Source organism: Arvicanthis niloticus, chromosome 17 (assembly GCF_011762505.2).
Source record: "Arvicanthis niloticus isolate mArvNil1 chromosome 17, mArvNil1.pat.X, whole genome shotgun sequence".
NCBI lineage: Eukaryota > Metazoa > Chordata > Mammalia > Rodentia > Muridae > Arvicanthis > Arvicanthis niloticus.
The window spans coordinates 15166968-15191440 of NC_047674.1; the positions used below are offsets into that span (position 1 = coordinate 15166968).

At 48.2% G+C, this 24473-nt stretch overlaps 1 protein-coding gene across 2 annotated transcripts in view; it reads left to right on the forward strand.

Annotated features, from left to right (window-relative positions):
• The window catches only part of Drc11 (dynein regulatory complex subunit 11), a 107203-nt gene extending 85369 nt beyond the window's left edge, over nucleotides 1-21834 (forward strand). The window contains exons 16-19 of one of the 2 annotated variants that reach the window (XM_034521801.1): nucleotides 10712-10798; nucleotides 15398-15575; nucleotides 17194-17432; nucleotides 21214-21834. In XM_034521801.1, the coding sequence (XP_034377692.1) occupies nucleotides 10712-10798; nucleotides 15398-15575; nucleotides 17194-17432; nucleotides 21214-21333 (624 nt within the window). In that variant the 3' untranslated portion in view covers nucleotides 21334-21834. The remainder of the gene's footprint in view (nucleotides 1-10711; nucleotides 10799-15397; nucleotides 15576-17193; nucleotides 17433-21213) is intronic. The other variant, XM_076914822.1, reaches the window with a different exon arrangement.
• Nucleotides 21835-24473: the final 2639 nt, after the last annotated feature.

Here is a 24473-nt window from a genome sequence, read left to right on the forward strand (position 1 = left end):
GCCCTAGAGAGTGTCGCTCTTCCCTTCTTTCAAGACTGTAGCAAAGGAACTCTATAGCACAACACTTCTGGGAATGGTACGCCTACCTGATGGGCTCTGCTTGTACGACTCCTCTTGCAAAAACTATCTGAGGACCTTGCCCACTTTGTGTGGATGGATGGACGAGCAGGTGTGTGCTTTTGTTTGCATGTGTGGGATACACTTGTGTAAGTAGGGATTAGCATGTAGCTGTGTGCGTCAGCACATGTGAAAGCCAGAGGTCAACCTTGGGTGTCAGATACATCCACCTCATTTTAGGAGACAGGGCCTCTCTCTGGTCTGGACTCACTAAGTAGGCCAGCTGGCTAGCAAGCACCAGAGATCGTTCTGTGTCCACCGGCCCAGCCTTGGAATTAATTAGGAGCATACACCAGTACCTAGCTGTTTTAAGTGGATACTAAGCTGCGAGCCAGTTCAAGTCTTCATGCTTATATAGTGAGCACTATCTCGATATCTTGCCGGCCCCTTTGCTGCTTACCTTCCTTCCATAGGCTATTGGCTTCAGGGTTTATTAGAATTATTTGTATATCCTAGATGCAAGACTCATCACACATGAATTATAAGCATCAGCATTTCCAAGCATCTTACTACCCCTGGACATTCTTGCGCATGTTGCTGTGTCATCTGTGCTGGTTAGTTCAAGCTGTCAACTTGACAACACCTAGAATCACTTGGGAAACGAGTCTCAAAGAGGAACTACCTAGGTCAGGTTGGTCCGTGGGGATTGTCTTGATGGTTAGTCAACGTAGAACATTATAGTCCTCTGTGGGCAGCACCGTTTACTAGGCAGTGGGCAGGAGCTGTGTAAGAATAAAGAAAACGAGCTGAAGCAAGCAAGCAAGAAGGCAGCATGCATCTAGTCCCCTCTGCTCCTGATGGTGAATGTGTGTGACTAGCCATACTTTCTGCCTTGCCTTCCCCGCAATGAAGGACTGCAACTTAGAAGTCTAAGCCAAATAACTTCTTCCTATGCTATGTTCCTTCCCCTCCCTCCACCCCATCCCCCCTGGAGCTGAGGTCCAAACCCAGAGTCTTTTGCTTGCTATGTAAGCACTGCACCACTGGGTTAAACCCCAACACCCCACCTTGCAGGGGTGGCACTCACCTTTAATCCCAACACTTGGGAGGCAGAGGTAGGCTCTGTGAATCTGAAGCCAGCCTGGTCTACAGAATGAGATCCAGGATGACAGCCAGGGCTACACAGGCAAACTCTGTCTCAAAAAACAAGACAATGAACCCGGACACCCCGTTTCACTGTTGCTTTCAGTCTGGATATTTTATCACAGCCACAGAAATAAAACTAACCTATTCATGTCCCACAATGGCCTATGGACAGAGGCACAAAGTGAGGAAAGAACTGGGTCATAGTGTTGTTCTGAGACGCCCAGAGTCCAGCTCCAGCCTCCATGTTTCATAGCCTGAGTTATGAACACACAGCTAGTGCCTTCACTCCCCACCTAGCTCCTGCTTTGACTCTGGGCACAGCCAGTGACCTGATCATTGTGTTCAGCATGTTAGAAAGTGAGAGCCCTTGTCTTGATCATAGATAAGCGGTTGCTGCACTTACCAGGATTATCACAACCCGACATCATGTGGACAGGAGATGCGAGGTGTCAGGCCATTAAAATGTAGAACAACCCATCATCCACCTAGACCTCTTGGTGTCGGGCGCTTGACACACACCTCATTAGGTTTCACCTTTGTTGTGTGTGTAGCTGATTAATGAAAGACCCAGAAGTCTCAAGAGTGGGAGTCATTCAATTAAAGATTGCTCCAAGAGGCCACTGTCGCCCCCACCCCCCCCACCCCCCATATGCTGCAACTGCCCCATGACTGACAGAGCGGCCATCTGCATTTAATTAACCAGAGGAAGGCAGGATTAAGGGGCTTGCTTAGATGAGTGAAGGGCAGGAAGCCTTTGGATGAGGCTCACAGTGCCCAGGAAGCCAGAGGGTGTGGCTCACTATAGAACATGGGAGGCAGGCCATGGCTCCAGAGCAGCAATGCTGACTTCTGTGGGATTTGCTGGAGGTGGACAACAGCAGGACCCCAGCCTGCACCTAGACTCAGGAGTGATGCTGGCTCTTCCATGACAGCCTATGGCTCTATTTTTTCTCCTCCTGCACAATGACACAGCTGAGGGCCAGCACAGCAGTGAGGTCCTAGAGGAAGAAGGTGAAGATGGCTGCTCTGCCGGGAGGTCACATCTAGGTCATGCAGACACGGTAGCCTGTAGCCAGCGAGCAAAGGATGCACAAAGCTCTTATGCCCAGTCCCTTCTCCAGGAGAGGGCCCTGTCCAGATGTGCTGCTCTCCAAGGCTCATACCACAGTCCCAAGAGGAGCCAGACAGCTCTGCTCCCTAGCTCCTGGGGATGAGGACTCTGATGAATAACTTCAAGACACTACTGTTGTGTACGGTGGTGCAACTAACCTAGATCTGTGAAGAATGTGACATATATGTGACACGGGCCACACCTGACCTCAAACGAGCTGACTAAATGAAGAAAGGAAGGGGGCAACTGGAAAGATGGCTCTGTCAGTAAAGTGCTTGCTCAGCATTATGAGAGCTTCAGATCCATCCCATGCATCCACACAAAAAGCCAGCTGTGGTCATCCCAGCGCCGGGAAGGTATAGTCAGAAGGATCCCTGTTGCTGGCTGGTCTGTCCATCCCAGCCTTATCAGCAAGCCCCAGATCCCAGTGAAAAGTCCCGTCTCAAAAAAAACAAGGAGGATGGACTCAGGGAATGATATCTAAGGTTGTTCTCTGGCACCACATGCACATATACATACGTGCATGCACGCAGACACGAGCGTGCAAACCCACACATGCATATATAGTGTGGGAATGAGGAGGAAGAGAATCAGGAAGAGGGAAAGGGGGACCAGAAACAGTGCATCATGTACAGTGCCTCAGTACAGCATTGGTGTGAAGATCAAGAGACCTGGACATGGGGCATAAATCCTGAAAAAGTCTCTGTATGAAGGTCACCTTCCACAGTGTGTTGAGGGCGGTTTCAGATTAAGGGATGGGGTACAGGTGGATCCCCAAACCTTTTCCTGTGTGTGTACTTGGCTTCTAGCAGTTTTAAGTCAATGGCAGGTTTAAGCAGGGTGTGTGGAGAGTGCACTGGACTCGTCTCCACGACCACCAGCATCCCACAATGCACGGGCGCTCTGGTCCAGAACCCACGATGTCATGCCATCAACACTATACAGGACCATGCTTCATCATGCTTACCTTTTAGTAGTGGGCATCTGGGTAGCCAGAGAGATCTCTCTCTTGTCTTGTACTGAGCCTTCGGCACTTAGTCCTGGGGGGACAGAGTCAAAGGGGAGAACATCAGAGAAGGAGCCCAGACTGAACTATGTGAGAAAGTCCACCCCAAATTGAGGACATAGTAGCCTTGAACAAAGGAAAAGAAAACAGAAGAATGATAAGGTCCCTTGGCCACAGAGCCACATGGTAGGTGTAGCTGTGTCTCTGGCTCTGGTGAGAAGGGGATTAAAGAAACAAGGAGAAACCTCCATGGAGGTACCAGTTTTAACTGCCCTCCAAGGACATATGAGGTTCCAAAGAGAAGAGACCATCAGACTGTAGGCACCTGCATCACTAGCAGGGTGTGAGGGAACGCACTGTGGACATCAAGTCCCTGAGTACAGGATCAGAAGCTGTTGGTGTTGTATATGGCAGTTTGGGGGTGGGTAACCTATGACCAGGCTCGGATAGAAGGATGCTTCCCCACCCTGGACACACTTAGAGGGGAGATGAAGTATTGATTTAGTTAACCCTGCCCTGGGGAGGTACTCGTGCCTGTGTATTCGGCCCTTGTATATCCTGTTCTTCCCAAGTTGCCCCAGCATTGGTGCAGCCTGGAGTGAGCCCTTCAGCCCTTATGTAGAAGCTGGGAGAAGCTGGGCTTTCAGCACAAAGTCACTACACGTGTGACTACACCGCCCTTTCATCCGAACCCTTTCCCCTATGTACAGTAACCGCCCTTTCATCCGAACCCTTTCCCCTATGTACAGTAACAGCACCCAGCATCGTTCTGTCCAGTTTCTATTAATCCTGGCCCGCCCACAACACACTGCCCACCAGAGTGAGCAGCCCTAGTCATGAGTCCCTGCATCCCTAGTCCCCTCCCCTGCCTCAGTTTACCTCCATTTCATCAGCCAGGCTCCCAGTTTTAGGATACTTCTGCTTTTTGGTTGCTTATCAGTTTCAGAACAAAGGTATCTTCTTGCTAGAACTTGAAATCACTTCGTTGATTGTATAAAATGAAGCACAAGAAAATAGTGATTAACAATAGAATGTCGAATACGGGGGTATAGAAGAAAACATCTTTATGTGCTGTTCAAATGGACCCCCACTTAGTAGGGTGAATTTAGAATGTGAACCCACCATAGCCTGAGGCTTTCCATTCCTCTCCAGCATGGCAGCACCTCACATACAGACCATGGACACTACATACCTGCAGGCAGGGAGGGGGTTCCCACCACCAAAGGTGCCTCCTTCCTGCCACCACCAAACCTTCCCTCCCTTCTGCAAATGATCTGCCAGTATTCATGGAATAAAGAGCGAACCTGTGAAGGAATGGGTATGTGTGGTTCCAGCTTGGTAAACTGAGGCAGTAGCTTAGAAAGCAGTTGTCGGGTTTTACTGTTATTTTCCGAAAGTTCTCCATATCCGGTGAAGAACCCTAAAACATCCAGGGCTCGTGTCTGTAACTTACATAACTTACTTAGCCGTGTAAGCATGTTCTAACAGCTAAGCCAGTGTGCTCTGTGGTCTGATGCCTGTGGTGACCATTGGTCAGTGCACTCGGAAGACTCCTAGAACTCAGCAATAGAGGCCTCCTTGTTTTGATGAAGATCAGGCTTAGTCAGTAATTGACAGAGACATTTGATATTTGATAGGACTGAAGAGCCCTCTGCTGGCCACAGAGTGAACTCGCCCACACAACTTTAGAGGTTCAATTACATTTAATTGGCCATGACCTCAAACTATCTGCATAATTTAAATGAAGCTTCTCCATAACTAAGTGAAAAGAGCAAAGGAGACCATTTTTCATTAGCAAATTATCAAATCTCTCTCTTTTTTGGTTTATTCTCACACACGAAAAAGGAGTATGGACTAGCAGACCCAAGCACTTACTGTTTGTAAACAGAGCCTCCAACGGACAGACGGACGGAGGACAGACGGATGGATAGATAGGCAGGCAAGGGTTCTAGAAGGTTGAGGGACAGGTAGAGCCTCCAGTGACAGTGAATGTTGGGTTCTTAAGACAAGGAAATAGCATAGATGAGACCCTGCCGTTCCAGCCATTCAGACCTCTTCAACTCAAGCCAAAGGCACCATGCTGAGCTGAGTCACCTGATTGCTCCATTTGTTGATTAGGGACCCGGCTACAGTTTGGCACCCATCATGGTGACTTTAAAAACTTTTCTTTCAGGGTGGAAACAGCCTGGCCTTGCACTTGGGTGAGTTAGTAGACAGTCAACATCATCAAGGAACTGCTAGGCTACTGAGGCCAGAATCACCTTGCACAAATGTCCTGGTCCTCTAATGATATTACTCTTACTGATATTCAGTGATTAAGTTGGTGGAATAATGCAAGATTGTGTTGGAAGGAACATGCCCGTTCCAGCAGGCAACTGGCCACATTCACTCTGAATTATCTTTGGCAGAATACTTTTTAAATAGTCAAACCGTCTATATGCAGGTCTGGGGTGAGTCTGACCCCAGTTAAACAGTGAAGGCACAGATAGGATATGAAAGCACAGTCTAGTATTTTGTGCCCTTTCAGCCCCTGTCTCTGATGAGATCCACGCAGTGACCATGAACACTGTGAGGCCAGTAGCAGCCGAGGCATGCTGGGCCTGCTTCTTCCCAGAGTCAGGTTGCTTGGGAATACAGCCCAAAGTGTGAACTCCATCTAAGACTAAATACCAGCATGAGACTGAATGCCAGCAAGTGCCATAGGAGAAAGTTGAAAGAGAACTTTGTAGAAAGAGACTGGGCCTGGCATGGCCTTTTGAAACCTCAAAGTCCATTCCCAGTGACACAAACTCTCCAACAGGGCCACGCCTCCTAATCCTCCTAATCCTTCTCAAATAGTGCCACTCCCTAATGACCAAGCGTTCAAATATATAAGCCAATAGGGGCCACTCTTGTTCAATCCACCACAGCAGCTTTCAAGTTTTGCAAGGTGGCCTAGTTGACCACTATTCGTCATAACCCCCAAGCCAGCGGCATTATCTACGGCAATGCTGGTAGCAGACTTAACACCGAGTGGGCATTTGGGCCTTGTGGCCTAAGCTGCTATTTTGTCACAATGCTTTGAAAGAGTATAAGGACCTGGACAAAGAAAGTTCGTGCTACACTTTTAACAGGTGACAGATTAGTGGCCCAGAGTGTATGTGCTTTAGCCTTCTTGTGGTAGTCCCTGCCTGTTCACCAGGGATGGAGGATGTTGACATCCTAGCTGCTCAACTTCCTGGCCATCATTGCTAACAGCCAACTATTCCATCTTGCACCTGCTTCCAGGATGGCTTGCCCTCCAAGGCCCCATCTTCCTTCATTGTTGGCTTCCTGGAATAGTCAGTCCTTAGGCTCTGTCCCAGCCATTAGCTATCCAACCCTTCTCTCCTCTTGCAGATCCTTGCATTCCTGGATCATCTCCCTCCTGGACCACTGGTCTTTTCTGATGTCAGGTTCCCACAGCTCATGTTGGCACACACTGACCTCGTCATGTCCTCCCTCGCCTGGTCCTTTCTAATCTCACTATCCCCTTGGTCACTCCATATCTACTTTTTGTATGTATGACCAACTCCATGCCCCTGAGTCCATTCCAGCCCTCCGAAGCACTCCCCACTTCTGATGCCCCTGCTCCCTTCAGAAGCTCTATTTCCCTCCCACCTCATCCTTTCCGATGTCCTTCAGCCATGCCCACTACCCACAGAGCCAAGGTGGCCCACATCTCAGCTTAGTGCCAACTACAGCAGTTCTTACACACTGACCTGAACACAGATAGGACCTTGGAGTCTTCCCAGGCTATCCATGGCTTCTAATATGTAAACAAATTTCATCACATGACTCCTGCCTCTGGCCCCCTTGGGACCACCCTAAAAAGCCTTTGTGCTATGAGTTATGCCCAGTGCCCAAGATCTGGCTCCCACCCAGAGCAGGACAGGTAATTTCTCCTTCCAGTATGGCCATCTTGAAACCTCGAAGCTCTGTCTGCTTTAGTCTGTGCCTTCAGTCTTCATCCGTCTTGTCCCTACCACCCTCTCTTCACTGTCCTTGAACCACCTGCAGATTCACACCTGTCCTCTCCTGCTTTCCCAGATCCTTGTGGCCCTAGCTCCTTGAAACTGGTTCCTGCATTAAAGACTGATCTTTATGGCCCAGTCAATATGGTGCCTTAGAACTTCTCTGCTCCTGGCCTCTAAAGGAAGAAAGGGAACATAACTTTCATTCTACATTCAGGCCGGAATTGGGAAAGCTACCCCGTCTCCTCAGTTCCTCACCCCTATGTCCTCAGTCACCATGAAGAGCAGCCTCTGTCCCTCTAATCCTGCCTCACTGCTGAGCTATCCAGGCCTCTCCTCTCTGTCCAGCACTGCACAGGCACTAGAAGTCCTGTGGCCACCTCCACTCAGCTTCCTCACAGAAAGGACAGGAGAATTAGAGAGTCATGCTCCCAGGAGTAAGGTGACTATGTTTCTCATGACCTTTCTGCTAGGCTGAAAGAAGAAAGGACAGGTGATTATAGGGCCCAATGAAAGTAGACAGGAAGTGAGGAGAGAGGGCGTAATGGGGAGGGGGAGGGTCATGGGAAACCGAAGGGAATGATGGGAGGGGAGGAAGTATAGTGTAATCTGCTCAAAGTATACATATGTATTATACATATGTATGAAAATGGCCTCAAATAACCATCTATAATCATAACTTTTAAAATCTAAAAACTCTGACGGCAGATGTTATCCAGACACTTAAGTGCCATTTCTCAGCCAGGACATGATGATCTGGAGCCATGGGTCTCCATCTTCCTAAGGCTGTGACCCTGTAATACAGTTCCTCACGTGGTGGTGACCCCCAACCATAAAGTTACTTTTGTTGCTACTTCATAACTGCAGTTTAATGTTCTTACCCTCATGAATCATAATGTAAATGTTTGCGTTTTCCCATGGTCTTAGGAGACCCCTTGCAAAAGGGTAGTTTGACCCCCAGAGGGGTCATGACCCACAGGTTGAGAATCGCTTGTCTAGAGTCTCCAGTGTCATCCCTAGGAAAGCTAGTGTGCTGTGAGGAAAGGAGGCTGCACACAGATCTTACTCTGGCTCCTCCTTCGCTCCCTCCTGTACCTTCCACCGATTCGTACAGGCACACATGGGGGAGTAAAATTCTAAGAAAGGGCTGGCAGCCAGCACTCCCTGATACTGCCTCCCTCTGACTGTCCTCTCTCACGGCTTCCAAGCCAGGCTGGCACTGTTCGTGGGGAGCCTACATCCTGCACTGTGTCTGCCCCTCTCTCTGAGTCCTCACCACCCAAACATGATGGATTCCGCACTGCAGGTCTGGAGGAGAATCACTGGCCCCAGCCCCCCGTCTGCAGCGCACGTGCAGCCTTCCCTAGAGACTCGTAGAATACTGAAGCTTCAGGGTCATTTAATAATTTGCTTTGACATCTCTGGGCACTGATTTTATTAAATAAAAGACTATAAATGAGGGAGAGAAGAACAGAGAGGGTGTCCCTTTATCCTGTGGCATGTATCAGCCCCAAGAGTGACAGCTGCAGGGCAGGTGGCTGGTTTGTCCTGGTCACTCCTCAGATCTCTGGTTTGAGATATTTTTATCCCCACCAGGCAGCCTCACCTTCACTAGCAGCCGTGCAAAGCTACACCGGAGTTTGAGGGGATGGCAGTGGTGGGCTTGGGATTTGAAGAGAAGGGAGATGGCGTAAGAAGGGCCAGGCCAGACACAAGCTGTTTTAATCTGTAACTAGCACAGTCTGAAGGACTGTATGTGCATGGTTGTGTGTGTGTGTGTGTGTGTGTGTGTGTGCACATGTATGTGTGTGTGCACCAGTGCGTGTGTATGTGAGTGTTCCTGTGCCTATGCCTCTGCATGTGCACACATGTGTATGTGTGTGTGCATGAGTGCATGTATGTGTGTGTATGTATGCATGTGTGTGCATGTATGTGCCTCTGTGTGTGTGTGTGTGTGTGTGTATGAATGTACTTACCTGTCCATATGTGTGGAACCAGAGGTCAGCATTGTTTGTCCTCAATCATTTACCACCTTAGTTTTTAAGACAAGGTCTCTCACTGAGACTGAATCTTCCTGCTTTGGCCCCAGGGATCCTTCTGTCTCTAGCTCCCAGCACTGGGATACATATACCACTATACTTGCTTTTTACCTAGGGGCTGTCTATAAGCAGGGTGTTTTTAATGGGACACACTCTATGCGGTTGAGTTGAGGACATCACATGCATATGAAGCCCAGATAGGCCCCTACAAGGGGTGGCTGTGTCACATGCATGCTGGCTCGGACATGTGCAATGCCTGTGCCCTGTGCCTGGTACAAAGCAGCCCAACTGTTCACTGATGAACTGCCCTCGGTTACAGTCCACACCATCTGAGGACTGGGGTTTAAGAATAAGACTTGAATTCTCATTCTCTGCGGCCTAGGGTCTAAAAGCCTAATACCTCCCCAACTGTGCTGGCTCCTAAAGTTTGCTGAGTGTCCTAGTGTGTTGGGGGACACAGATGCATGTGATCCAGGTATAGGATTGAGTTCAGTCAACATCTACCTTGTCTCTGGAGATACACAATCTATTTTCTCACTTGGCGCATAATGCCAGGGAAACAGACTTGGCCGTCCGCCCCGATGACTTTTCTATCAGTCAGTGAGTAGATAATGTTGCCTCAACAGTGTTTCAAGAAATGTATGAATTAGAGCTCCTAACACTGGCTGGATGCTACAGCTGCTATTGCCTTCACCCGCCACAGTTCCACACAAAGCGCAAATTGTTGCAAAACTACCTGAACTCCACTACTAGGCGGGTGCTTTGAAGAGATTGTTAGGCGGGTGGCAATTATTCATATGCCTTGGTTAAGTCCAGTCCCAGCTCTGCCATGAATCCCTTCTTACTCTAGAAAGGCCCAGAGCTACCATCCTGCAGGGGAGCCTCAGTCACAAAGGCACAGGTGAACGGAGAGGCACAAATAGCATCACAGGAGCCTGTGATGAAACTGTCTTCTCAGAGCAAGCAAACTTGAATGAACCTGGGAATGTGAGTAGCCTGTGGTTAGAGCACGTGGCCCGGTTTCCATTCACATTCAGCTGAGAACCAGTGGCTTATGACAAACCAAACCAGGCAGGGGCTCTGGGCTCTGATCCAGGCATGTGTCCATTAAGATGGGACTGCAGTGGTGGAGGCCTGTCCCATCCTCTTTGGCCCCACCTCCTGGGCAGGTACTGAGATGCAAAGTGCATGGATGATAGCCTCGATGAGGCAGGTGGACAAGCTCACTTCCAGACGACATTGTGGGCCTGCCTTCCTCAAGGTACACCAGGGATGCCCCCAGTCATGCTTCAGGGAAAGAGGACAAGTGTCCCTCAGGAAGAAGCATGTTCACCTCTAAGCTGGCTCTTGTCCTCTGCAGGTGGCTCGCCAGCTTCAGCCTTCCGTGGTGTGGATCCAAGACACAGAGAAAACCTTCTACAAAAAAGTCCCACAGGCGGAGAAACGGGTGAGTCCTCCCGGCCGCAGAGTTTTCATTCTCTGACGTTTCCTCTCGGGGGTGGTGGGCATCTTCAGGTTTCAAGAACGTCTTCGCTTTCCAAGGAGACTGGGGTCTTTAAGTCCTTCCACAGAAGGTTCTCTCTGTGGAAGTAAGTAAGGCCGTAAGTGCCTGTCAGTGTTTGAAAGAAGCCAGTGCCTTGGTTTTTATGAGGCATAATTTGGGAGAGAAAAAAAAAGCAGAAAGAATGAAGGAGGGAAGTTTTTCAACCCAAACATCATTCAGAAAGAAACAGTTCAGAGAACTTTGCTCAGTTCCAACCAGAAGCACACACAGAGTTATTATTACCATTTCCTATTGTTCATAATAAATAAATAGCAAAGGGGCCGAAATTCCCCAACAAAGGCCAGCAGCAGCACAGCTAAGCCCTGCATCCAGAGCCTCTGGGGAGCTCCGTCTCAATTGCTTCCTTCCTTCTTTTCTTTCCTTTCAATGGCCCCCTCCCCCACTCTTCCCCCCACAAATCACCAGAAAATTTCCCACAAGTTAAAAAAAAAAAATCACGGATACTGGGGCTTGTTATTCCACACCAATTTGTACCAAAGCAAATAGTGGTTAGCTGTGAATTTCTGATTAAATCGGTAAGGATTTTAATCACTTATGTATTATACATCATTTTCAGCAGGTAGAGGTGATTTGGGTAAAGCCCGAAAGCTCAATCTTTGCTTCTCCAAATGAGCCCTGATTGCCCTGTCATTTCAAAACCTCTTAGGAAGACTCATTTGTTACATATAGTTCATCTGGGGAGCCAGTGGTTAGCGCCCTCTGCTGACCATGTTGAGACATTGAGAGAGGGGGAAAAAAAAGAAAAAAGAAAAGAAAAAGTTCCAGTCTGAAGTCTAAGGAGCAATGCAGGGCTGTGCTTAACCAGTGTTCGCATGTATGATGTCATCATAACGTGGATTGCTAATAGACATAGTGATTCATTCTCCCAGAGGACTCCAGCTTGGGTGATATGACACTCGGCTGGGCTACAGGCCGGTTCTGCCATTCTCCTTAGCTGGCTGTGTGTCTGTCATCAAGTAACTTGACCTCTCTTAGTCTCTACTTATTGAGTCACCAGCCAGAAGAACCTCTGAGTTCAGGAAATTTGTCTGGCTTCCTCTCCCAAGAGCCCTTAGCTCTAGAGCAAACCAAATCTGGGGGTAAAAAAATCTGAGGAATGTGATTAATGAGAGATCCAAATGGGCGGCAAGACGAGATGCCTCACACAGGAAACCAGCAAAGCCAGAAGCTGGCAGAGATGGAGAAGTCGGTGGTACAGATAAACCACCTCTTTAAGCCCCACATCTACCCTTCCTGTCTTGTCTCCCTGATCCCTACAAAGGCCATCCATAGCTGGGTCTGTTCTGTAGAACATGGAAGGTTCTGGAGGCACAGCCCCACTGTGGACAAATTAAATCTTTGCTCTGTTCACACCGGGCAGAAAAATCCTTGGCCGTCAGGGGAATTCCGTGCTTTTGAAGACCACAAATCACACAGCTGGAAGAGCCTTAGTGCAAAGATGACTTTTCCTTCGGCTACAGGTCCAGCCAGCCATCCTTCTCTGTCTCATGACCATGCTAGACTTCTCCAGGGACCTGCCTTTGAAGACCTCTTGCCTTAGGAGCCAAAGAGAAAAAATTCTGGAATTCCTCTTCCTCCTCTCCTCCTCCTCCTGTTTCTCCTCTTCCTCTTCCTGTTCTTCCTCTTCCTCCTCTTCCTCTTCCTTCTGCTGCTCACCCCTGTTCCTCCATGTCAGCCCAGCCACCTCAAAATGTTCAGTCTTGGGGGTGGGCGGGGCGGGAGTGGGGGCCGACCCATGCTGCTTTGAAGAGCCCAGCTCTGCCCTGGCAGACCCTTGCTGATACCTGCCTCATGATGTTGCTATAAGCAGACGGTCAGTCACGTCAGAGACGAAGGTACAGACTGAGACAAGGGCGCCTGCTCCTGCATTTACTGCACCATTACCCTTTGTTACTTCATCGAGCCCCAGCCTTCCTTGCTGCCACAATAGGTCTCCACCGGGGAATTGCTTGCTTTGTTGGCGCTGGCTGCGACGCTCATTTTGTGGAGCTAACTGCAGAAAAGCAAATTGAAATTGCCATGTGGATGCTAGCCACTAATTTGAAATTGCACACGGTAATACAGTCATGAGAGACTGGCAGGCCAGCCGTGGGGGGGGGGGGTGGATGTGGAGGTGGCCAGCTAATCAGGAGCTGTTTCCCAGCATGATTGATGAGCAGGCCCGTGCTGAATGAACAGCTCTGAAATGGAACTGTACTGGCCTGAGTACTGGGGAGCCGTGGACTGGATGAACACACCCCTGCTTCCCCATTCCCCACTCGAGAGAATGCACACCCCCTCAGTGTGACAGTGTCCCCGTGGATGCCACCCAAGATCAACATTTGTCATCCAAATAGGCTACTTAATTTCAGCTCTCCCTGCCATTTCAGGACAAGCAAGTAGCAATATCCCGCCTCAGAAAGGGGAAAGTGGGCACCGCCATCACCATAGCAACTGGGCTACTAAGGGTGAACGGACTCAGCCATGCAGGTGTGTCCCTGTTTCCAGGCTTCCAGAACCCTCGGGTCAATCCTTTCTCCACCAGTCTTTGCGGGGCTCACACGTGCACCCCTCACATCCTACCCACCTACAGGGCTTGTTTGCTCTACTTTGCTCCTTAAAGGCCTCGTCTGCCCTGCGCATCTCCTCTCAGCCTGGCACCATTCCCTCTCCACTCCATAGAAAATGCTTCTGAAAAGCACCACAGCACAGAAGCAGCACAAGCCCCACCCCCACCCCCCTCACAAAACCATTGAGAGATTTCGAAGACCTAAACAGACCTAAAGACATTCAGTATGCGTGGGTTGAAGGCTGGATGTTGCTGAGATGGATCCAGTTAGGTTGCTAGCTGTGATACTGACCCAAGCCAACTTAATAAAGGAAAAGATGTATTACCTCTTAAGAGTACGTTAAGGGAAGCCAGGGCAGGAGTTCAAGCAGGACCCAGGGTCAGGAACTGAAGCAGAGAAGAGACCGTGGAGGAACACCACTCACTGGTACGGCCCTCATTGCTTTCTCAATCCTGCTTTCTTAACTCAGATCACCTGCCCGGGGTGGCCCCGCCCACAGTAGTCTAGGACCTCCCACCAAGCATTAATCAAGAAGATGCCTCAAAGAAGTGCTCACCAGCCAATCTGATGGAGGCAGTTTCTCCACTGAGGCTCTCTCTTCCCAGATGCCCCTAGCTTGTGTTGACAAACTAACCAGCCCAGATGGTATCTCCCCAAGATCCACCTACCAGTGCAGTGCAACCCTCACAAGCATGGCAGGTGACTCATGCACACACATTTACAGCGAATCCTAAGTTTGTGTGGAAATTCAAGAAACCCAGACAAAATAATGAAGCCCCCAATTTCTAACGAGCTAAAATCTACATCTTCCCAAAGGAGATACCAATTGACCACTAAGCTCATGAGGAGATGCAGAATACTGGTAGTCACTAGTTAACAGGAGCCATGATGACCAATCCTGGGCGTGGGCATCTCGACCTAAGTTGCTTTTCCATGCTTCCTCCTCATCTAGCTGTACCAGTGAGACGTAACTCCAATGCAGGCACTGCCCATGGCAGCAGGGCCAGCTCTGGCTCTCTCTGGGGTCCCAAGCAGAACTCACCCACACTCCATCTTCTCCCTCTTGGTGTGTGTCTTAGTTGGGGTTTTACTGCTGTGAACAGACATCATGACCAAGGAACAATATTTAATTGGGGCTGGCTTACAGGCTCAGAGGTTCAGTCCATTATCATCAAGGCAGGAGCATGGCAGCATCCAGTAAGGTGTGGTACAGGCAGAGCTGAGAGGTCTACATCTTCATCTAAAGGCCGATAGGAGAAGACTGACTTCCAGGCAGCTAGGACGAGGATCTTATAGCCCACACCCACAGTGACACACCAACTCCAACAAGGCCACACCTACTCCAACAAAGCCACACCTACTCCAACAAGGCCACACCTACTCCAACAAAGCCACACCTTCTAATAATGCCACTCTCTAGGCTGAGCATATACAAACCATAACAGTGTGGATATGACACTGAAATACTACAGCCTGGAGCTGCCATTGAGCTGCTGACACAGTGGCAGATTCCTTGGTGACATGAGAGCCAGGACTCTCATGGTCCTCGTGGTGCCTTGAGCAGCAAAGGAAAACTTGAGTCCATCTTCTAGACAGCTCAGAACAAAGTGGGCTCCTTCCTCTAAGAAATTAGCCTTCTTGGATGGCCCATTGAGAGTCAAGGTCTTGGATTCTCCTGCAGGTGCTTCCTTTCCTTCCTTCTCCATCCCAAGTCTGAATGCCAGAGGCCAAAGGCAGGATATGGCCACAAGAAAAAGTCAGCCAAGTAGGAGGCTCTTTCCAAGGTGCATCCAGGGTCACACTTGGAGAAGCTGCGAACAGAGCCTCGAAGTGGCCTCGCCGAGCCCACACCACCACACGTGCCCCTTCGTGTTCTCCGCTCTCAGTTTTCTTCTCCCTGTGGCCTAATCTTTCTCCTGTCTCCTCCTCCCAGAATGAACCAAAACGCCTAAAAAGATACCTCCCCAAACTCCTGAAGCTCCTGAAACCAGATGATAGGATCCTGATTGTGGGGACCACACATCGACCTTTCGATGCCGAGCTCCAGCCCTTCTGCAGAGTATACCAAAAGATTATTTTGGTTCCCAGACCTGACTATGCTTCCAGATATGGCAAGTATCATCACGACTTTCCATGAGGCACCAAGGGCCAGCTTGCAGGCGAGAAGAGCAGGAGAGCTGTGGGTGGGCTTAGAACAGTGTTTCTCAATCTGTGGTCACAACCTCTTTGGGGAGTTGCATATCAGAGATCCTACATATCAGATATTTACATCATGATTCATAACAATAGGAAAATCACAGTTACAAGGTAGCTGTGAAATAACTTTATGGTTAGGAGAACTGTATTAAAGGGTCACGCCATTAGGAAGGTTGAGGACCACTGGTTTAGATGAATGTGAGCACTTCAGGGGCCAAGGTTGTTAATCACTCCATCTGCAACGAGTGTGATCCTGGCTTCATAAAATCCACACTACACACATAGCAAGGAAGACACTAGGACCTGTTAGGTCTCTATCCACCTGGGGCTTGTCTGTCATGTCGGCCCACAGTGGCCAGCCAGGCCAGAAGAACAGAGGGAAGGGGGATTGGTAGGTGTCACAGGTGACATAACAGGAAAGAAAAGGAGGGAACAGTGGAGAAGGCTGGGCAGAGATGAGGGGAAATGAGGACAGTGTGAAGAGATGAGGAGAAATGAAGAGGCTGTGCAGAACAGGGGCCAGTGAGGAGGCTAGGCTGGGAAGGGCAGAGAGATGAGGACCCTGCTCCTGCAGCAATATGGAGGACTCCGTTCCCCTCAGTGCTCCCCCTCCTTCCTCATCTCATTCACTCCATTTTCCTCAGTGCTCCCCTCCCTCCTCACCTCATTCACTTTTCCTTTTCTCTTATTGCACATATTTTACACTGCTTTATGGCAAAGAGATGCTGTGGTCATCTTAAAGGACTAACAAACAAAACTGTAGTCTTTAACGGGAAGCTGTCAACAGACATCACAGGCAATTGGAGTCTGTGACCAAAAACAAAAAATGCCAGGCACCTCCGAGCACTTAGGTCATAGTGTAGATACGTTCCTAAATGGTTTCTGGCTTCATCATCGTGGTAGAAAAGGCATCCCTTTCTCACAGGCAGGAAGTGCCTCTAACAGAAGGGTTCCCCCAACCCCAGCACCCATCTGATGAGCTGCAGTCAACCAGCATGTTGACAGCCATGGGGGGCTGGGGGGTGGGGGAAGGCAGAAAGTACACTTGCTCTATTTGGTCCCCTGTGTGGTGTTACTGTGTGGAGCCTGGCACCGGCTAATAGAAAATGGGAATTTATATTCTTATTCCAGTTTCAACAATAATACAAGAAATGAACCTTATAATTAAAAAGAGAAAGTCATTCATCTCCCACTTATCCAAACTTTCGTGGAAACACAACACTTGGAGGAGCAGTGAAACCACACACACCCGGGGTCAATTTCCCATTTTGAAAGTTGCCACATTCACATTAAACCACACAAGTTTCGTTTTTCATTGTCAATTTACAAGAGACCTGAGTTGGAACCACAGACCTGAGGGTCTCCAGTCAGCATCCCCCTGCTGGAAAAGCCTCCAGAGGAGACTGATTCAACTGTCTGCTCATTTGAATTGCAAACCAGCCGGGGTGGGTTTCTCTGAGAGTTCCTCTCTCTGTGAGAATGACGGCTCTACGTAATTTTGTTCTCTCTTTCCCACTATCTCCGATGTGACAGTTCTGTGGAAACAAATCATTCTACGCCACGGAGGTGAGCTCACCAACTCCTTGAACATTAGTTGCCTATCAAAGGTCACTGATGGCTTCACACAGGGACAGATCGTCCAGGTGATCAAAGAGGTGCTCACCGAACGCAGAATCCGGCAGCAGGCTCACAAGCCACTCACTGCCATGGAGTTTATCTCCATGATGACCAACATGAACCCGGTGTACAGGGAGGAGGAAGAGAGTTTTAAGGTAATGGAACAGCCTGCCAGACAAATCCTAGGCAAACACTTGTCCGCGAGCTCCCTCTCCCTGCATTTTCCTGGCCTCGGTGGATTTGAGTCCTGCCCTTAGGGAGAAACTTGAAACTCACAGAGTCCTGTGCAGCTCAGGCATTTATTGGTGCCTGGGAGGCACTGGTTTTCTAGGCTGATCAGTGGCTGCTGGAGTAAAGGCTAAATTGTGGAATTAAGGGATAGCTTGAAAGCCACTGACTTCGGAGCTGGGAAGGTAGGATGCTCAGTGGCACGGCCTCAGTGGCACAGCATTTGCCTAGAGTGTACAAGGCCCTGGTTTCAGCATCCAACCCTGCCTGCCAAAAACAAAACCTCTCCCTGTCCGTCTCCCTCCCCATCTCCCTCTTCCCCTTCCTTTCTCCTCCATCTTCCCTCTCTCCTCCCTCCCCATCTCCCTCACCCTCTCCCCCTCTCTCCGCCCTCCCCACCTCCCTCCCATTTGCTTTCACTTCACACTTTATAGCAGGGAACGCGGTTTGAGACAGGGAAAACTGTGCCTGTGCATCTTTCAAGCAGAAGCTCCCAGGTCCCTCTCCTCAGTGTCCTTCCTCTCTCAGTCTCCTGGGTACACACAGTAAGAAACATGATACAGATCATCAAAATTCAGTTTGCCAGTGTTGAGAGACATTCCAGTATATTCATGGGAGGTTCTAGATCCAGAGGAGACTGTAAAACCCAAATGAAAAGGACCTCACCGATCCGTGGAGAACTGCAGACGCACCCCAAATCACTCACGAGAAACACAACTTGATGCAAATTGCAAGAGGTTTACTGGCTAGCCAGGGCTGTCTTTCCTTCAAGCCCGCGCAGGGGCAGCGGAATTCAGCAAAAGAACAAAAGAAGTTTACAGCTTTTAAGGGGGCATCTACAAACCAGGTGGGGGTGGAGTTAGGGAAGAGGGAAGGCTGAGAGTGGAGTTAGGGAAGGGGGAAGGAGGGAGAACAGGTCACTAGGTCATGGATACATTTGATCTCAAATTCCTAAGATGCATGGTGTGTCACTTTATAATTGGCTATTTCAAAGTAGTTTCACACTATATATCATGAGCTCCAGTTCAAGGGGGTCAGGCTTATCTCAAACTTTTAGCATCCTGGCACCAACTGTCTCAGGGCTGCTAGTTCAAAGCCCGGCCAAGCTAATCTCGGGCCCATAGCATCCTGACACCATGAATCTTAAGGTTTGTTTAGTTAGGGCCATCTGTTCAAATGGTCAGCTAATTTCCTGGGACTGAGGCGACACAGTGTTTGACTTACAGGTTTTTATGTCTTTGCTTTTAAAAGTAGGGTTCAGGGAATCAACTTATGATTTTTCTATCTTTCAGAGACCTAGAGAGACTTCATCTCATGTCTTTCTTTCTAAAGAAAATGAAGCTGCTGAGGGCCAAAACTTCATCTCTGTAGCTGGGCCAAGGCATGGTCAGGAAACCTTGACCTAGTGCCTAGGCTGGCGGGCATTCCTCAAGGGCTTCTTTCTTTCCTTTAGAGCGGTGGTTCTCAACCTTCCTCATGCTACAACCCTTTAAAACCGCTCCTCATGTTTATGGTGCTTGACCCCCAACCATGCAGTCAGTCACTTTCATTGCTACTTGCTAACTATAATTTTCCTGCCGTTATGAATTATAATGTAAACATCAATGTTTTCCCATTGTCTGTTTTCTATGTAGTCCTGGATGTCCTAGAATTTACTCTGTAAACCAGGCTGGCCTCAAACTCAGAGATCCACTGCCTCTGCCTCCCCTGTGCTGGAATTAAGGCCCACACTGCCACCACCACCACCACCACCACCTGGCAAAGGGACCTTGATACACAGAGCTCACAGAGCTTGCAAGGCAAAGGGAGAGTAAGTTTGCTGCCAGGTGACCCTAAGATCGTCAGCCTAAGCCTGAACTATTCTAGTCCAATAGAACCCTGAAAAGAGAGGAAGAGATCAAAAGAGAGTTAGAGGGAGGGACAATTGAAGGGATACCCATAGCCCAGCGTTACTAGTCTACTTGGACAGGGAACCACTGACTGGAAGAGCAGGGGTCTGCAGAAGCTGCAGCAGGCCAGAGAACATCCTCTCTTCTGGGGACTCCGGGAGGCACACAGCCCTACCCATGCCCTGACCTAAACCATTGAGACTGTCCCAGAATGTCGAGGTCCCAATTGTGCTGCTCCGATTACTGATTTGAGAAATTTGTCAAAAGGTACATGGGAAGGTTTGGAGATAGGAAAAAGAAGGAGTAAGTGGTATAATCACATTATAATCTCAAAACATACTTTTTAAATTGCACAAAGAATAAAATGCTTTGAATACATATAATTTCATGTTCAAGAAAATAAGTGAAAATATGATGTCCACTAGAAATGAACTTTTGTAGCAGAAAAAAATACTAAATTAAATAATAAGGTAATAATCTTTTAAAATCACAAAACAATACTTATAAATGAAAAATACTAGTTAATTAAATTAAAACTAGGATAAGGTCTTAGACTAGTAAAGGTCCAAAAGCAGACCACAGAACTAGAAATTGGCCCTAGGGAAGGCATCACAGAAAAATAAAACAGATAAAATTATAAAAGTAAAATTAAAACCTGCAAAAGACAAGTTGAATGGAGTTGACCTTTAATTATTCCCAGAATTCCCAGAAAGAAAAAAAAAAAAAAAGAACATAGGGTAAGTCTAAAGTAATACTTGCAGAGCATTTACTCAAATCAAAAGCATGAGTTATCAGATTAAACATAAATTCCAGGCAGCCAGTTAGACAAACAGGAGCAAATTCATTTTTGTCAATTATTACACGTCTAAGAATAAGATAACAAACTAAGCTTAAAAGCTATCAAATTGCCCCAAAGATCAGCATAGGCAATCAAACATCTCTTTGACAGCATGAGACACTAGAAAACAGTGACTTATACCTTCAGAGTGCAGGGGGAAGGGGAAGAATGATCATCTAGCTAGTATTTATATCCTGCTAAACTAGCACCCAAATGACAGGAAACAAAGTCATTTGAAGACAAATGACTCAAATAGCCTCCCACTCACAGAAAATAACTTGGTAACAGCAAGTTAAACTATGCCTAGTTTGGCTCCCAGCATCCACATCAAGTGATGTAGAACTGCCATTATTTATTCCAGCTCCAGGGGATCTGAAGCCCTCTTCTGGCCTCCCCAAGTACCTGCATACACATCAGCGTACGCATGCACGCACGCACGCACGCACACACCTACACAGGAAGAAAGAAAAGGGCAGAGGAGAGAGGGAAAAAAATCTTTGTTAACTGATTTGTAAGAAAACTGATAACTAATATCCAGTATAATCATTTCTGAGATTATCTGTAAACTGAAAGGTTTCTCGGGTTTTGAATAAAGTATTATCAGTGCCATGTTTTCTACATCACCTCCCTCAGAGGGTGTTGAGGCCTCCTGTGGTCACAAGTGTCTACCAATTGAGCTACTAATGGCTGGCCACATGTGAGCCAGAAGCCATACACATTACCAGGAAGGACACACCCTCAGGCTGTCTTAACTAGGCAGGACTGTGCACGGGAGTTGGTATGTGGTTCTCTAAAACTACTAACTACCAGAGGACACATTTCAAGTCACAGAAATCCAAGTTGGAAATGTACTGAACACATATCAGATGTGTAAGAGCCACTTACCATCCCCTTTCTGGCAGGCGTCTACAGCTTTACCTCCAGGATTATCTCAGCATGTTCATGTCATTTGATCATTTCCTAAACATCTTTTTATTCCAGAACTGGTATGCCAAAACCCCTCTGGGGAAAAAGCGAGTCTTGTCACTAACAGTTGGTGGCAACAAAGAAAAGGAAAAGGACAAAGGAAAGAAAGGAAAAAAGGGCAAAAAGAAGAAGTAATGTCTTCCTCAGCAGCCAACCCTGAGCATCTCTGAGATGGTGTCGGCCCCAGCTTGTCAGAGAAGAGGCTCATCCCTGCCCACCTGGGGAAGCCCACGAAGAAGCTAAGATGCAAGCAGCCACTCCAAGGCACTGTACCCTAACCACTGTGTTCCCTGTTATCCTTTTGGAGGCTGCACACCAAGCGAGATGTCCCTTACAGCCATATCTACTGCTTGCCACTGTTCCTTAACTCATGCAAAGTCTGTCTATATCCAGTTTGCTTCCCGCGTGCCCCCTACTCTCCCCAGCTCTCGCATTTGTCCCATTAGTTAGCACCAAGATTACAACATATAGGGAGGTCTCTCCAGTGGCGAGAGCACTGTAATTGTACTGTTGGTGCACTAGCTGTTTGTTAACCCATACCCATTGTATATTTTGTTGCACATATTTTAATAAATTAATTATTTGCTGTAGTCATGAATATCACATAATGAAATAAAGCTGTTGTCCTTGAACTGACTCAGTAATTTGGTCGCTGGAGTTGAGCAAAATCCTCAGTTGCGGAGTCTGACAGTCTCCTAGTGTTTAGGCGGGGCTCAGGAAGTGTGGTGGGCCCGGATGATAGTTGGACCTCTGAGACAACTGGCTCCTAGAAGGTACCTGGCTCCTAGAAGCTACCTGACTTCTGCAGGCCAAAGACTTGGCAAAAAAACAACAACATAAAAAATGGAGTAGGGACTGCAGAGATGGTTGACAGTGTATGTGCTTGCACAAGTCCTGGGTTGGGTTCCTAGCACGCCCAAAGCTCACAAATATCCCTAACCCCAACTTCCAGTAATCCACCACGCCCTCTAGCCTCTGAAGACACTCACACTCATGACACCCACACTCACCTATGTATACCTACACAGAAACACACATGCACACACATAACTAAAAATAATAAATCCTTTTTTAAAATAAAACAGGGTAAGTGCAAATACAATAAAAACCCAAATGAGGAACTATAAAGAGATAAATAAAAATATTTGAGTATAGGTTGAGGTAAGGGATCAAAACAGAAATTTAAATTTTGCAAAATCATAACAGGCTATTTGATGAAAAAGAATACTTTAAAAAGTGTTGAGGAGCCGGGCGGTGGTGGTGCACGCCTTTAATCCCAGCACTTGGGAGGCAGAGGCAGGCGGATTTCTGAGTTCGAGGCCAGCCTGGTCTACAGAGTGAGTTCCAGAACAGCCAGGGCTATACAGAGAAACCCTGTCTCAAAAAACAAAAAAAAAAAAAAAAAAAAGTGTTGAGGGGTTTAGTTACAGAAAGAGATTACTGAGATGAGGTTGAAAGACCCCCTCACCCAAGTCCAGACCTGCACAAACCCAAAGACACACGAGAAACCATCTTGATGCAATTGCAGAAGAGGTTTAATGACGAGGGCCCTCGGGCTGGAACATATCTCACGCAGGAGATAGAGATTCCGACCCTGGACCCAGGAAACTTGGGATATTTATCGTTAGGGGTTGGGGAGAGTGGGAAAATTTGGCACGGTTACATATGATTGGTTGCACTTTCACGCGGCTACACATGATTGGATATTTCAAACATCAACAACTTGCAGAACCGGCAGAACTTGCAGCACCTAGGACCTTCCAGAAAGGGAGGGAGAGAGAGGTAAACACCAGATAGCCCATTACTGACTTGGGCTTGTTTGGACTTGTCTGGGCACGCCCTTGCATGCCTTTATTTTTGGTCACCCTGCCCCTGCAGGGACTTAATATTTTATTATGACTAAATTTAACAAATTGTTGGTGGTCTTTGCTGACCATGAATGTTTCAACGCTGCTTTCAAATTTTATTTTCACAAGGTGATTTCATTTCAACGCTAAGGATACCCCATCTAACAGTTTGGGGTACAACAGAGTCACCATGTCTCCCACTAACAGGCTAGGCCAGACATCCCAGTTCTCCAGGACCCAGCAGCATGGCCCATGGTCCACAGGAAGACTAACCGTTCAGTGTCCCCCAGCCACACATGTCCCAGCCCGTGCTGTATGAGGAGGGCAGCACATATGAGCAGATACAGAGACCCTCACTGCCCCTCTGTACAAACCTTGATCTGTGTACACCAGAGAATGCAGTTGTCCAAGAAAAATCCTAAAAGAGAAACTTCTGGGCCCAATCACCTGTGTTTTCTTTGGATTCTGTAATTGCACCCTTTTGCAGGGGCTAGGGGTACAGAGGAGAGACCTGTCACTCAGGCCTTGTGGGAAGTCTGTCCTACCATATTCCACAGAAAAGTTGCAGTTGTCAAACATGATAGACTTGCCTGCAATGACACTTAAGACCCAGCCTAGGCTCTCCACGACAGTGAACCCAGGATGCACAGAAGTTTCTGGTGAGGAAAGGAAGCAAGGTGGTGGCAGGGGTAGGGTGGAGGGGCGGGTGAGGAAAGGGGACACACTCCTCTGCAGTTCTGCCAGAGTCTCAGTTATCCCTGGGCCATTACATAGCAATTAGCTCCTCTTGAGCGTGTTCCTGAGTGAAGGGGGCAGTAATTAATGTCATTAACCCTCATTAAGGGAGTATACTATGGAATTGCATCTGATTGGAGTGGAATTAGAGCTCACGGTGGCTCTTCACCCAGCCTGCACTTGTGAAGAAGTATATCCCAGTTCCAGCATCCCAGCATCCCATATAAAATGCCCCCAGAGACCAGCAGACCCTTGGCAAACACCCCTGCTCGGAAATCATAAGTTTAAGAAACCTAATATAGCAGAATCCGCTCTTGAGGTTTTCCCTTGGCATCCGTGACCGAGGCGGGCATTGTGATGGGTGACCACAGGGTAACTGTGCCAAAGCTACGCTATTTTTCATTACTGTAGGACCTAAGCCACTGAGATAAGAGGGTTGTGATATACCTGAAACCTTAAGCATTTACACGAGGGAAGCAGGGGCGATGTTAGCAAACACAGAAGGGAGAAACAGCTGCATCCCGGAACCGCCTGCCAGCTGTCTCACTAAGATTTGGAAAACCCAGGTGACTCTGGAGCAAAGCACTGCCGCTCAAAGCACCTGGCTCAGCCCTGGACCAGCCCTTCTCAGGAGTATGTTTGCTGGCACAGGTCCCTTAGCAATTCAGTTTCCTCAGAGGCTTGGTTGCAGCC